The 13,425-nt window shown below is 39.4% G+C and overlaps 1 protein-coding gene across 2 annotated transcripts in view; it reads left to right on the forward strand.

The window, feature by feature from the left end:
• The window catches only part of arhgap4a (Rho GTPase activating protein 4a), a 48,278-nt gene extending 42,438 nt beyond the window's left edge, over positions 1 to 5,840 (forward strand). For both annotated transcript variants that reach the window (XM_060937415.1, XM_060937414.1), the window contains exons 20-24: positions 978 to 1,146; positions 1,450 to 1,533; positions 1,991 to 2,113; positions 4,610 to 4,673; positions 4,766 to 5,840. In XM_060937415.1, coding sequence (XP_060793398.1) covers positions 978 to 1,146; positions 1,450 to 1,533; positions 1,991 to 2,113; positions 4,610 to 4,673; positions 4,766 to 4,963 — 638 coding nt within the window. In that variant the 3' untranslated portion in view covers positions 4,964 to 5,840. The remainder of the gene's footprint in view (positions 1 to 977; positions 1,147 to 1,449; positions 1,534 to 1,990; positions 2,114 to 4,609; positions 4,674 to 4,765) is intronic.
• The last annotated feature ends 7,585 nt before the right edge of the window (positions 5,841 to 13,425 follow it).

Raw genomic sequence — 13,425 nt, forward strand, 5'->3', positions numbered from 1 at the left:
AACCATATGGGCTAGCCTTCGTGTCCCATACAAATCACTAAGCCTTTGGCACCCATGATCTTGTCACCGGTTCAACAGTTGTCCTTCCTTGGACCACTTTTGGTAGGTACTAACCACTGCATACCAGGAACACCCCACAAGATGTACCATTTTGGAGATGCTCAGACCCAATCATTAAGCCATCACAATTGTCAAAGTCGCTCAGATCCTTCCACTTGCCCATTTTACCTGATTCCAACACATCAACTTCAAGAACTGACTATTCTCTTGCTGCCTCATATATCCCACCCCTTGACAGGTGCCATTATCATGAAATAATCAATGTTATTTACTTCACCTGTCAGTTTAGTTTTATGGCTGATCGGTATATATCTTATAGCAAATGAATCAACACTTTCTGACCAGTCAGAATCATGCATTCAACAACAATGTAAGATATAGTTTTATCATAATATTTCATGTCTCATATGGTATTTGTTTTTATCTATTTAACCAGAGTCCATTTTTATCTTTTTATCTCTGCCAACTTTGTTGGAGGAGGTTATGTTTTCGCCTCTGTTTGTTTTTCTGTTCCCAGTGTAACTTAAAAAGTAGGAAATTTTGATGAAATTTTGAGGAAAGGTGGGCCATGGGCCAAGGAGCAATTGATTAGATTTTGATGAAAGTTCGGATGTGTTTGCGGATCAAGAATGCAGATATGTACGCAGATCCAGGATTTTTTTTTTTGTCTGTTCCCAACATAACTCAAAAAGTAGTGAATGTATTTTGATGAAATTTGGTGGACAGCTTTACTATTACCCTAGGTTCAAGTGATTTTGATGTTGTGGCCTGGTGGAGGTATGCACTCAACCAAATGCCCTTTTAAATATAAAATTGAAAAATATCAACCTCTTAAGATTTTTAAATGTTTCTGAATCGTCAACTCAGACTTTTAGTCCTTATTGTATGTCAAAACCATTTCTAACCTCACTGTGCAGAGCTGGAAGGAGTGGCCTTGTTCGATTACACGGCACGTTCCCCAGCTGAGCTGTCCTTCAAACAGGGTGGGCGTCTCCGCCTTTACAGCAGAGCCTCTTCTGATTGGTGGACAGGAGAAATAGACGGTTCTCAGGGGCTTATCCCAGATAAATACATCAGTGTGCCAAGGTGAGTCATCCATTCAGGAAGATTATGCTCTGATAATCCTTTTCTTGTAACGGTCTAGTTGTATAGTGTTATAGTCTTAAAGACATTAGCTGATAGAGATGCTAATGGATAATTATCAGATTTTGCAAGAGTGGTGAAACATTTTCAAAACTACACAAATCCAGTCGCCTTGACATTGCAGAGTTGGCAAACAAATACACTGGGGGGAAAGAGAGAAAGTCAAAATGAATGGATCCAAAACATAATGCATCATCACTCTGACTTGTCCCCTTGTATCCTTGTTTCACATTTTTTCTCTGGCAGTAAGGAGGGAGGGCAGGAGTACAACGAAAGATGCAACAGTAGAAGCCAGGCAGAGGAGCAGCCAGCTGGGACGATGCAAACACGGTACTCCACAAACGTACTTAGAGTGCAGGATTTCCAGGAGAATAAAAAAAAAAAAAAAATCACTGAAGAGTACCTAAAGTTAGCCTATAGTCTAACTTTATCTGATCAGTGTGATTTATTTGTAATTACAAAATCATAATTATAATGGTAATTAATGGTACCCTTCTGCACCTGTCACTGGAAACTGTAATGATTTATATAAACCCACTATCCAATCTCATCCAAAAGAGTACAGGTTTCCTTTTGAGTCTGGTTTCCTCTCGAGATTTCTTCCTCATGTCATCTCAGGCAGCTTTTCCTTTCCACTCTCATCTCTTGCTTGCTCATTCAGGATTGAATTCTATAACTGTGTGTTAACACCTTTTTACACCATTTTCATTCTGTTTAAACATTTTGAATGAAAGAAGGTTAGAAATGTGCCTTTGTTTGATGCCTCTGCTTGATGTTCCTTTCCCAGGATGAAAGTGTTCAGTGACAAGTCCGGACTCAGCTCCAGCCAAGCTCTTGCTGGGAAAATCTCTTTGCAATTACCTCCAGTGCAACTGTCAAACACTTCTCCGAGGACTTTGCGAAAACCAGAGTATGCAATCAATGCACTTTTCAATGGCTTACCCTCTGAGATTAAATTAAATGTTGTCTCATTTATTGGTGCACTGTAGGCACTGGTGGAAAGAGTACAAAACAAACTGTAGGACTAGTTCAACTGAGTAAAAGTGGTGATCAAGAAAATGACTCCGGTAAGAGTACATAAGTCATTTGGTGAAAAAAATTACTTGAGTAATTGCTTTTCTACGTCTAGAATTGATACAACTAATCTGAAAATGTTCTTGGATGCTGAAGTGAACACCACCTTCATTATTACAGTCTTTATACTGTATATAAAGAAACGTAGTGTTAGCTCACAGTAACTTGCTATGTTTGTTATGTAGCTTGCTAGATCATGTTAATCCATACATGGTTCTCGCTACATAGCTAGCTATCTAGCAAGGATGCTCCTTACACATTATCCTGCATGTGAGGCCATGTTTACTTTACAAGCCTCATGGTTCAATTCTGATGTTTTGCTCAGATCAGATTTGCTGATCTTGATGGTTCACATTCATAATTACAAGTGAAATGTAATGTGAATGCATCTGTCCTCTGAAACAGCACGCATGCACACATTGAGACATTTTTGCATGTCATCTGCGTCACCAACAACAAATGATGTATACTGATACATGTAATGATATATCGTGTGATGATGAATCACGATAAGATTTAAAGGAACAGTCCACCGTACTTCCATAATGAAATATGCTCTTATCTGAATTGAGACGAGCTGCTCCGTACCTCTCCGAGCTTTGCGCGACCTCCCAGTCAGTCAGACGCGCTGTCACTCCTGTTAGCAATGTAGCTAGGCTCAGTATGGCCAATGGTATTTTTTGGGGCTGTAGTTAGATGCGACCAAACTCTTCCGCGTTTTTCCTGTTTACATAGGTTTATATGACCAGTGATATGAAACAAGTTCAGTTACACAAATTGAAACGTAGCGATTTTCTATGCTATGGAAAGTCCGCACAATAATGACAGGCGTACGAACACCTTCTGCGCGCTTTGGCAGCGCATTGATATCTGAGCTCCGTATCAATGCGCTGCCGAAGCGCGCAGAAGGTGTTAGTACGCCTGTCATTATAGTGCGGACTTTCCATAGCATAGAAAATCGCTACGTTTCAATTTGTGTAACTGAACTTGTTTCATATCACTGGTCATATAAACCTATGTAAACAGGAAAAACGCGGAAGAGTTTGGTCGCATCTAACTACAGCCCCAAAAAATACCATTGGCCATGCTGAGCCTAGCTACATTGCTAACAGGAGTGACAGCACGTTTGACTGTGTCTGACTGACTGGGAGGTCGCGCAAAGCTCGGAGAGGTACGGAGCAGCTCGTCTCAATTCAGATAAGAGCATATTTCATTATGGAAGTACGGTGGACTGTTCCTTTAATGACGATTTGATTATTCAATGAAATAAAAAATTAATCGGGATTATTATCAGGCTGCATAATCTCTTTGTTTTCCGAGCTGTAATTGCATTGCAACAATAGCAGGAATATATGTAACTTCACCGTAGGTGGAAGTAACACAGCTCTAATGCGGCGAAACCACAAAAAAAGATATAAAATGTGAAAGAGTTGTTGTGTGATTTGACTGTACAAATAGATTTAACAAGAAATCACAGACTGCTGAAAGATAAACAAGAAGCAAATGGAGGCAATACAAATGTTCATAACAGTTTACTAAGAAAAGGTCTATTTGTTATTAACGTTTTCATTATTTTAGTTAATAGGCTATTATATTTTACTCCAACTATTACAAATGTGGATAAATAATTATTGTTGGTTATTAAGAAAAGGAAACAAAAGTTTTTTTTTTTTAATTTAAGAAAAGGAATTTTTAAATTGATGACAGGAAAATAAATGTTGCCTTTTGGGGGGAATAAAATTTTCTTCATTTAATTTATTTTCCAAAATTATTGTGGGCAAAATCAAATCGCAAACCCAATATCATGATGAACTGAATGATCAATTGCGTGAATCATCGCATGCCTAGTCTTACCTGCAGATGTTTTAACAAGTTGGATGTTGAACTGTGAAATACTGATATCTCAACAAGTTTTAGCTTGTAGAATTTCCAGATCCTTATGTTAAAACAACTGGGCAAGGAATACTCATCTCTCTCACCCCTGTTTCAAACATTGCTGTCACTGTCTAAGCATTTGGCAAAGGAAGTGTAGATTTTTGGCAGGAAGCTGTTTTGATTTTGATGTTATTATTTAAAGCAAGCACATACTGTCTTTTAATTATTTTTAACTTTTACAGTATATTCTGCATTATTTTTGCTTTACTCCGTAACAGTGATGAAAAATAAAATTAACAAAGTAGTCAAGTAAAAGTCTGTGGTTTAAAAGGACATTACAAGGAATCAAGTACTATAAAGAATGAGAGAACATATAGTTCATTATTATTATTATTATTATTATTTTACCTCTGTCTATAGACAAAAACATTTGTCTGACATTCTGTCTCTTTACCAGCCCCCAGATAAGAAGGACTACAGCAGATGGGGAAAAAGAGGAAGGTAAAATACTGGTGGACAAGGTTAGGAAACATCTTTCTGAATGTGAACATTTGCTGATTCACAGATCGCTGTCTGCTTGAAGGACTACACTGACAATAATGTGCTCTTACAGGAAGTGTGTCATCAAATGAACTCCGTCTTCAAGGAACTTCTTGTTCGCCAGCAACAGCAGGATCAAGTCTCTTCATCTTCTGTCCCACCTTCCTCCACCCTCTCCTATTCCTCGGCGTCCCCACAAACCTTTAACAAGAGAGGAATGACACCACAGAAAGGAAAAGGCCATTTTAAACCAGCTGAGCAGATGAACTGAGAAATGAGGCCAATTGAAATGAATCCTGCCACATATTGAGACTGAAGAGAAGAGACGTGCACAAGAGGCCTGTTACTAAACACAAAAATAGAGAACTTCAGTATGTGTTCCTGTAATGACAGGGTAATCTGTGGTTCTGATTAGTTCCCCATGCTATTTATTTGTTAAATCTTTCATAAATGCAGTGGAGAAGTTTTCCTGGACCATCCTATGAGCAAATTGCACGACTGTAACACTGCTGTAACTTCCTTATTTATGATCATCTTCATCAAATCTTCAGTGACCTAATTCAGTTCAGTCATTCAGCTTCAACAGTAATTTATGTTCTTTGGCTATTTATTCTCCAAATTGTGCATAATCGTCTAAGGATATTTGGTGTTTTGCAATAAAATGTGACAATATACAGCATATCAACCTACGTATGAGCGCCTTCTCTCGGTATAAGGTGTCCAGTTTATTTAAACTTACTGCATTTGTTAATCCACTAAATGAGAATTGTTAAGCAAAACACTTGCATTAAACATCACTTTCTCACACAAAATATTTCTAGCATCATTGACAATTATAATTATTTACAATTAATTTTGTGAACTGATTAAAACAAATACAATGTTGCTGTAGATTAGAACTAAAGAATATCGTAATTTTATTAATTGTTCGGTGGTCAGATTACTGTGCAAAATAAAGTGGTTGATTTGGTGTAATTAATATTACCAAACCAAACCAACCCCCCAAAAAGCCTTAGTAATATAAAAACTTCATTTAAGTGTTTGTAATGTATATTTGCTGAGTATAGTATTTGACCAAATATGAAAACATGTAGTTCACAGAGATCAGTTTGTTTTGGTTTCACTTTGAATAAAAAAGTTGCACAATTTTTTTTTTCCCCTTTGGTGAAGGCTTTCCTTCTGGGTTGTATATTTTATACACAGTATTTGGAACTTACAGGTCTATAGGCCTCACTTTTTCATGAAATGTGTCACTGCATATTCAGCTTGGAGGATGCTTTTATCATGTGGAGTTTAAGATGTCAACATCTACCTGTTATGCTTTTTTGCTTCTGGTCACAAGCCCTTTTTTTCCTGTACGTTCTGCAATATTGCACTAAACTTCAAGAAAAAAGCTTCTGAACAGCAGCAGTTTAGTGAACAGGCTCAGGACTGTTCTGTATCTCCACCTACAGATAGTTTTGGTGAAATGCTTGTTTGCTTGTTATTTTCTTAAATTCAAACGAGAAGGTTTGATTAAAAACCCAACTTCAGCTTTGTTAGTGAAAAAGAAATGTACTTAATTGTATTTAAAACATGCTGAAGTTTGTCTGAGTACATAGTAAATACGCTCAATAATTTATCCACTTAATATATTCTAATATATATTAATCTCACAAACTTTGATTAAACTTAAATAATACTGGAGTGTAGTGTGTTTCTATGTTTTGTTTTTAAAATATATTACTGTGAAATATATAAAATAATGTTTGCATTTGTACTTCGTAGGCATACCAATAAGTGCACAGAATTCTCACTGCAAGGAAAGCCTTTGATTTATATTTATGACATTAACCAAAAGTAACAAATATCCTAATATTCACAGCACAGAACCAAGAACACTGGGAATTTACAAAAGGTCGTACTGTAAGTATACTTTAAAACCAAACAGAAAATCAAGAAAGCTTTTTTTTTAAATGCACAGGAGACTGAGAGTGTTTGGTTGAGAATTACAAAAAGTTTTTTTTTTGTGGTGAGCTACAGTACTGTGCAAAAGTCTGAGGCACATGTAAAGAAATGCTGTAGACCAAAATAATGAAATTTCTCATCTCATTATCTCTAGCCGCTTTATCCTTCTACAGGGTCGCAGGCAAGCTGGAGCCTATCCCAGCTGACTACGGGCGAAAGGCGGGGTACACCCTGGACAAGTCGCCAGGTCATCATAGGGCTGACACATAGACACAGACAACCATTCACACTCACATTCACACTTACGGTCAATTTAGAGTCACCAGTTAACCTAACCTGCATGTCTTTGGACTGTGGGGGAAACCGGAGCACCCGGAGGAAACCCACGGGGAGAACATGCAAACTCCGCACAGAAAGGCCCTCGCCGGCCACGGGGCTCGAACCCGGACCTTCTTATTGTGAGGAGACAGTGCTAACCACTACAACACCGTGCCGCCCTGAAATTTTTCAACAATAACAAAAAAATTCTATAAACAGCAGTAAGCCATAATAAATGAAACAAAGTCGATATTTGGTGTGAGACGACCCTTTGCTTAAAAGTGCAGTTTTATAAGAAAATGAGCTGTAGGTTTTACTGAGCATGTTGCAGAACCAGCCACAGTTCTTCTAGACACTTTGTCACACTTGCTTCTTAAGTTTGCAGCAAAACCCAGTAGCCTTCATTATGTTTTCTTTTTTAATCTGAAAAGTGGGGCGGCACGGTGGTGTAGTGGTTAGCGCTGTCGCCTCACAGCAAGAAGGTCCGGGTTAGAGCCCCGTGGCCGGCCAGGGCCTTTCTGTGCGGAGTTTGCATGTTCTCCCCGTGTCCGCGTGGGTTTCCTCTGGGTGCTCCGGTTTCCCCCACAGTCCAAAGACATGCAGGTTAGGTTAACTGGTGACTCTAAATTGACCGTAAGTGTGAATGGTTGTCTGTGTCTATGTGTCAGCCCTGTGATGACCTGGCGACTTGTCCAGGGTGTACCCTGCCTTTCGCCCGTAGTCAGCTGGGATAGGCTCCAGCTTGCCTGCGACCCTGTAGAACAGGATAAAGCGGCTAGAGATGATGAGATGAATCTGAAAAGTGCTCTCTTGTGCAATACGCTGCTCAGATACAAACATTTATTTCTGTAACATTTAATTTTGTGCTGGAAAACAAACACTTGGAACTCTAAAACATTTTTGTACTGACTTGATAATGTAGAAGTCACAAAATAGAAATCTATAACCAAGTTTGTATTAAAAAAATAGGATGCCTAAGACTTTTGCTCAGTACTGTATCTGACTGATTTTTATGTAGGTCATTTCATGGACAGTAGGGGAAAAGGGGGCATTATGCCCCACCCTTTTTTAATTATATGATATAAATAATGCAACTCTATTAATAGTGTAACAGAACAAACAAACACAATTACAAATTGACTAGCATCAAATCTAATGATAAAAGTCCAACAGTTTTCCAACAAATCAACATTTTTTTTTCTTTTTAAACCGGAGAGCCTATGCCCCACAAGTGTGCGGCAATGAACCCCCAGCAGGAGACTCCAGCTTTCAATTTATATTTCATCTTACTGGGTCATACAGTCCAGTTGGCTCCTGAGTAATCTGCAATAATGTTTGACATGCTGGTGATAAATACATGCATTTTCAACACAATGGGGCTGAATACCCCACAGGGCCCAATGACCGCCTTTGCTCTATTTACTGTATGTTGAAATGAATTTCTTTCACTTTATTCGGTAGCAAATATTAATTTCATTCAGACGGTCTTTAAAAGTACATTTTAAAAGCAGATTTCTATATTTAGAACAGATTAAGGGGAATTTTTTTTTTTTATTTCTAGTAAGGCATTTTCTCTTATTATTATTATTATTATTAATGAACATATTAGTGGCAGAGATAGGGTTACTGTCAACTGATGATTGTCTTGTTGTATGAACACACTCTAGTCAAATGCACTGAAGTAGTAAAATGCATTTCTGCTTGAAACCTAAGAAACCCTGTATTTAGTGATATTAAAAATCTTTAAAAAGTTATAAGCAAATAAATATAATTACATTGAATAAAACAGTTGAAACGAATGCTGTAACAATTGTACAAAATCACAAGTGAGCAGCAGCTCCTCACTGAAGCTTTTTTTCTCCCTTTTCTCCTTTTCCCTTTTCTTTTATTGGAAAACCAAACATTATACAAAACATTGGAAGGGTGGGGTAGAGAAAGAAAAATACAGTCATTAATTAAGAGAAGAAAGAAAATTATAAGTTGCCATCAAAATAATTGTCCTTTCGGCTTTGCGGTTGTTCAGTCCTTCAAGAGAGTTCATATATGATTTGACCTCATTTTTAAACGCAGCAAATGAGGGTTTCCTTCCCCCCCATTTACATCTATGAATATGATATCTCATCTCATCTCATTATCTCTAGCCGCTTTATCCTTCTACAGGGTCGCAGGCAAGCTGGAGCCTATCCCAGCTGACTACGGGCGAAAGGCGGGGTACACCCTGGACAAGTCGCCAGGTCATCACAGGGCTGACACATAGACACAGACAACCATTCACACTCACATTCACACCTACGGTCAATTTAGAGTCGCCAGTTAACCTAACCTGCATGTCTTTGGACTGTGGGGGAAACCGGAGCACCCGGAGGAAACCCACGCGGACACGGGGAGAACATGCAAACTCCGCACAGAAAGGCCCTCGCCGGCCCCGGGGCTCGAACCCAGGACCTTCTTGCTGTGAGGCGACAGCGCTAACTACTACACCACCGTGCCGCCCCTGAATATGATATTTACCCAAAATAATAAAAAGATTCAATATAAAATTATATGGTTCACAAAATGTTTTTCTTTCAAAGAAAAACAAAACATCTTTTTTACTAAAGGATACACTGCAAGACCATACCTCACAACACAGACGCTCAACCTCGACCCAAAATAACCTTGAGAAAAAACATTCATAAAATAAATGACAAATAGATTCAGACGTAGCACCACAGAAAACACATAAATCTGAAAGGTCTGTTTTAAATCTTTGCAATAGTGTGTTTGTGGGGTCAATTAAATGTAATATTTTAAAAGAAACTTCCTTGACTTTGTTATTAAGTATGTAATCACTTAAGCAAACCCAAATCTTATCCCAATCAATGTCCACAAAAAGGCCATTCCAGTAACTTTTACACCTTGGAGTAACAGGTGTCTGTATTATCTGCCTTAGCCACTTATTATTACATTTCCTATCTCTAATGTTTACACCATTAAGAAATATATTATTGTAAAAGTGTGGAGTAGACTGTTCACAAGGAGCTTGAGATAATATTCTCATAAAACCATTAGGAAGTGCATCAAATACAATACTGTATTCTCTGGGTTGTATTGGGATAGCAAATTTATTTAGAAACTCTGTATATGTAAGGAAAAAACCTTGGTTATTAATTAATTGAGAAATAAACAAAATGTTATTACAAACCCAGTTTTCAAAGAATATAGATTTCTTTTTAAAAGTGACGGGGTTGTTATTCCATATTATCTGTTTGTGAGGTGAAAAGTTGTGTGTGTAAGTCAAAAGCCAACAGAGGAGGACTTGTTTATGAAAATTAGACAATTTGATGGGGAGCTTATTGACATGAAAGTTACAATGAAGAAGAAATTCTAGACCACCAACTTTTTGGAAGATTACTCTCGAGTTCCGAATAATAGCGCAGTTGGGAATAAGAGTGTAGGGTGGCAAAATGGGCAAAAATTAATAAGAGTGTAGGGTGGAAATAAGCATGCAGGCCGGAAAATTCTCGAGTTTCGAATAATAGTGCAGTTGGGAATAAGAGTATAGGATGGCACATTAGGACAAATATAATAAGCGATAAGCACACTTGTAGTCTAGAAAATTATGCTGAACAGATCTGGGAGACCAAATATCTCATCTCATCTCATCTCATTATCTGTAGCCGCTTTATCCTTCTACAGGGTCGCAGGCAAGCTGGAGCCTATCCCAGCTGACTACGGGCGAAAGGCGGGGTACACCCTGGACAAGTCGCCAGGTCATCACAGGGCTGACACATAGACACCCATTCACACTCACATTCACACCTACGGTCAATTTAGAGTCACCAGTCAACCTAACCTGCATGTCTTTGGACTGTGGGGGAAACCGGAGCACCCGGAGGAAACCCACGCGGACACGGGGAGAACATGCAAACTCCGCACAGAAAGGCCCTCGCCGGCCCCGGGGCTCGAACCCAGGACCTTCTTGCTGTGAGGCGACAGCGCTAACCACTACACCACCGTGCCGCCCGAGAGACCAAATATCAATTCAGTAAACAGACAAATCATATCATATCATGGCTGTCAAAATTTCTTGTTCGTGTTCTTTTTATCTAAAACAAAAAGAATATCTGGATACTAGTAGAGTACTTTTGCTTGAGAAACTCAAGTATGCAAATTGCTTTAATTTACCTTTATTTAAGGTCTTAAAACATCAAAATTCTAATTTAAATGTCAAAATTCTATTACAGAGGCAGAGGAAGACTTTATTGCACCATTTGAATCCAGCAGGTGAAAGAGCATGAACCGTTAAGTCTTCATCCGATTCTTCAACAATATCACAATTAGAATATGAAGGGATGATCAGCCAATAGATACAAACGCCTCTTAATTCCAATTAATACAATATGACTTAAGGAAAAAGGCTATATCGTAATGCTTTATTACTTCACTTCTGTGTTTAGTCCCAGTCAGTGATGTACGGGGGATTTGGAGAAAATTTTTTGACATGACCATCAGGCCCGGCGCCAGGAACAGTTTACTAAGGGGGCAATTAGAAATCACAAGGGGGCAAATATTTTTCATATAGTGTGTAGTAGTGATGGCGGTCTGACAACGTGTTTCAAACAATTAACTGCGCCAACCACAAAACCACCACGGCCCCGAAGGTTGCTTACGGGAAAATCATGTGACATATTACCAGGGCAGTTGCGCTTTATCAACCCCCGTGCCCACCTGTTACCCCTCCCCTCCGATTTTCTCACAGACACGCGTTACAACCGGAAAGATGCCAAACATAAAACAACACACACAAACCTACAGGCAAGTCCTTTACATTTAAAATACATACAAATAGCTCCGCGGCATGAAAACAAAACGTCAATGCAAGTCTAAGGTACTTGGCTCGGCGGCCAAAATCATAATTAAAAAAAATCAACAGACCCCGCGGCTGCACCAGTAATAGCCTTCCTGACTCGCACCGAGTCAACGCTAACCACTTAATCCGCGATCCCAGTTTAGGCGTGTAGGGGACTAAACACTCTGAAGTGATGAATTTTCACCCCCGCTGCATGGGGGGTATAGGAGCCAATTTGATTCATTTATGTTGACATGGACACCTGCTGGCAGAATATGGAATTGTTTAGAATTATGCTGCAACTTAACCTGGCCTTGAGTGCCTCGGTCTTCTAATTGATGCACAGGTGTCCAATTAGAGGCGGTGCACAATTAGTAGAGGGTGCCACACAGACAGGGAGTCTGTTTGGTAGTCGGAGTGTGAGCTGGTGGAAACTTGGAACTGTGGAATTTGGAATTGTGGACATTTGGTGACGCCAGCAGGCATACAGGTTTTTAATAACAAATCAACACAGCGGCATACTATTAGAGTAGTGCTTGTACCACGCTTGGTTTATCGTTTTGTTTCATGGACCCTTTTGTTTGCCTTTATTATTATTATGAGTTATGGTGGACGTTATACAGAGACTTTTCTGTTTAAATAAACCACGTGCAATTAAAAACACCTCAACGGCGTCTAGAAGAAGTGCCTTAAAAGAAGTCACTACATCGTTAAAAACCTGCTTGCAAGTCAAAATGGAATCGAAACGTTAAAACCCTCATCTGCAAGTAAGGAAGAAAGAAGAGCATCATTTAAAACCATCCCTCCAGTTAAAACCCTCGCTTCATTAAAAATCCACCTGAAGAAGAGGAAGACGAAAAAATTGAATAAGAACTCTCTCTGGACCCTGCGTGGAGAAGAATAAACGCGACAAGAAGAAGAAAGGCAAGAGCGCTGAAAGAAAAGCAACCTGGAAAGAAGTTGTGAAAACAGAAGTAAGCACGAAGAACCCAAGAAGAAGCAAGCCTCAAGACACAGCTAGAAACGCCGGCTGATTGCAAGTTGGAACACCTGAGCGGCTCATTAAGGGCTGCGCTGAAGTCGCTGTGATCGACGAAAGTATTGGATTACCCTTATCAGGGAGCTGGGATCGCAGAACGTTTGGATTATTTGCTGTGCTTTGGATTTTAGCTGATGAGGCCTGGGCCTGCTGCTTCGTTCTTGGTGAGACTGTGACATTGGACGGCCAACCGTGAGTAAAACTGGGTTTCTCCGAGCCGCCGAGCTCTCACTTGAACTTGGGCCGCCGCGCCCATCGATTGGACAGTCACCTGCTGTCATTGGGGCCGCCGCGCCCACTGATAGACAACTCACTGCTATCGTTGGAGTATCTGCGCTCGTTTAGAATTGAACTCTGTGCCCTTGTTTTAGTTAGTGAATCACTTCCTCGTTTAAGTTAAATACTGGACTGTGTAAGCACTGCATTTTCTTGTTTGGACTCGACATTGTGTTGAAGTTTTTGTTTAAAAAATGTCTGACGGTCCAACTGAAACTGGTTATGATAAGGAGAGAGAGTTAAGCAAATTAATGGGAACCCGTAGAGGGAAACTTGGCGTACTCACTCGAAAAAGAAACGAAATTAATGACCTCATAGAAGC

Source organism: Neoarius graeffei, chromosome 13 (assembly GCF_027579695.1).
Source record: "Neoarius graeffei isolate fNeoGra1 chromosome 13, fNeoGra1.pri, whole genome shotgun sequence".
Taxonomy (NCBI): Eukaryota; Metazoa; Chordata; class Actinopteri; order Siluriformes; family Ariidae; genus Neoarius; species Neoarius graeffei.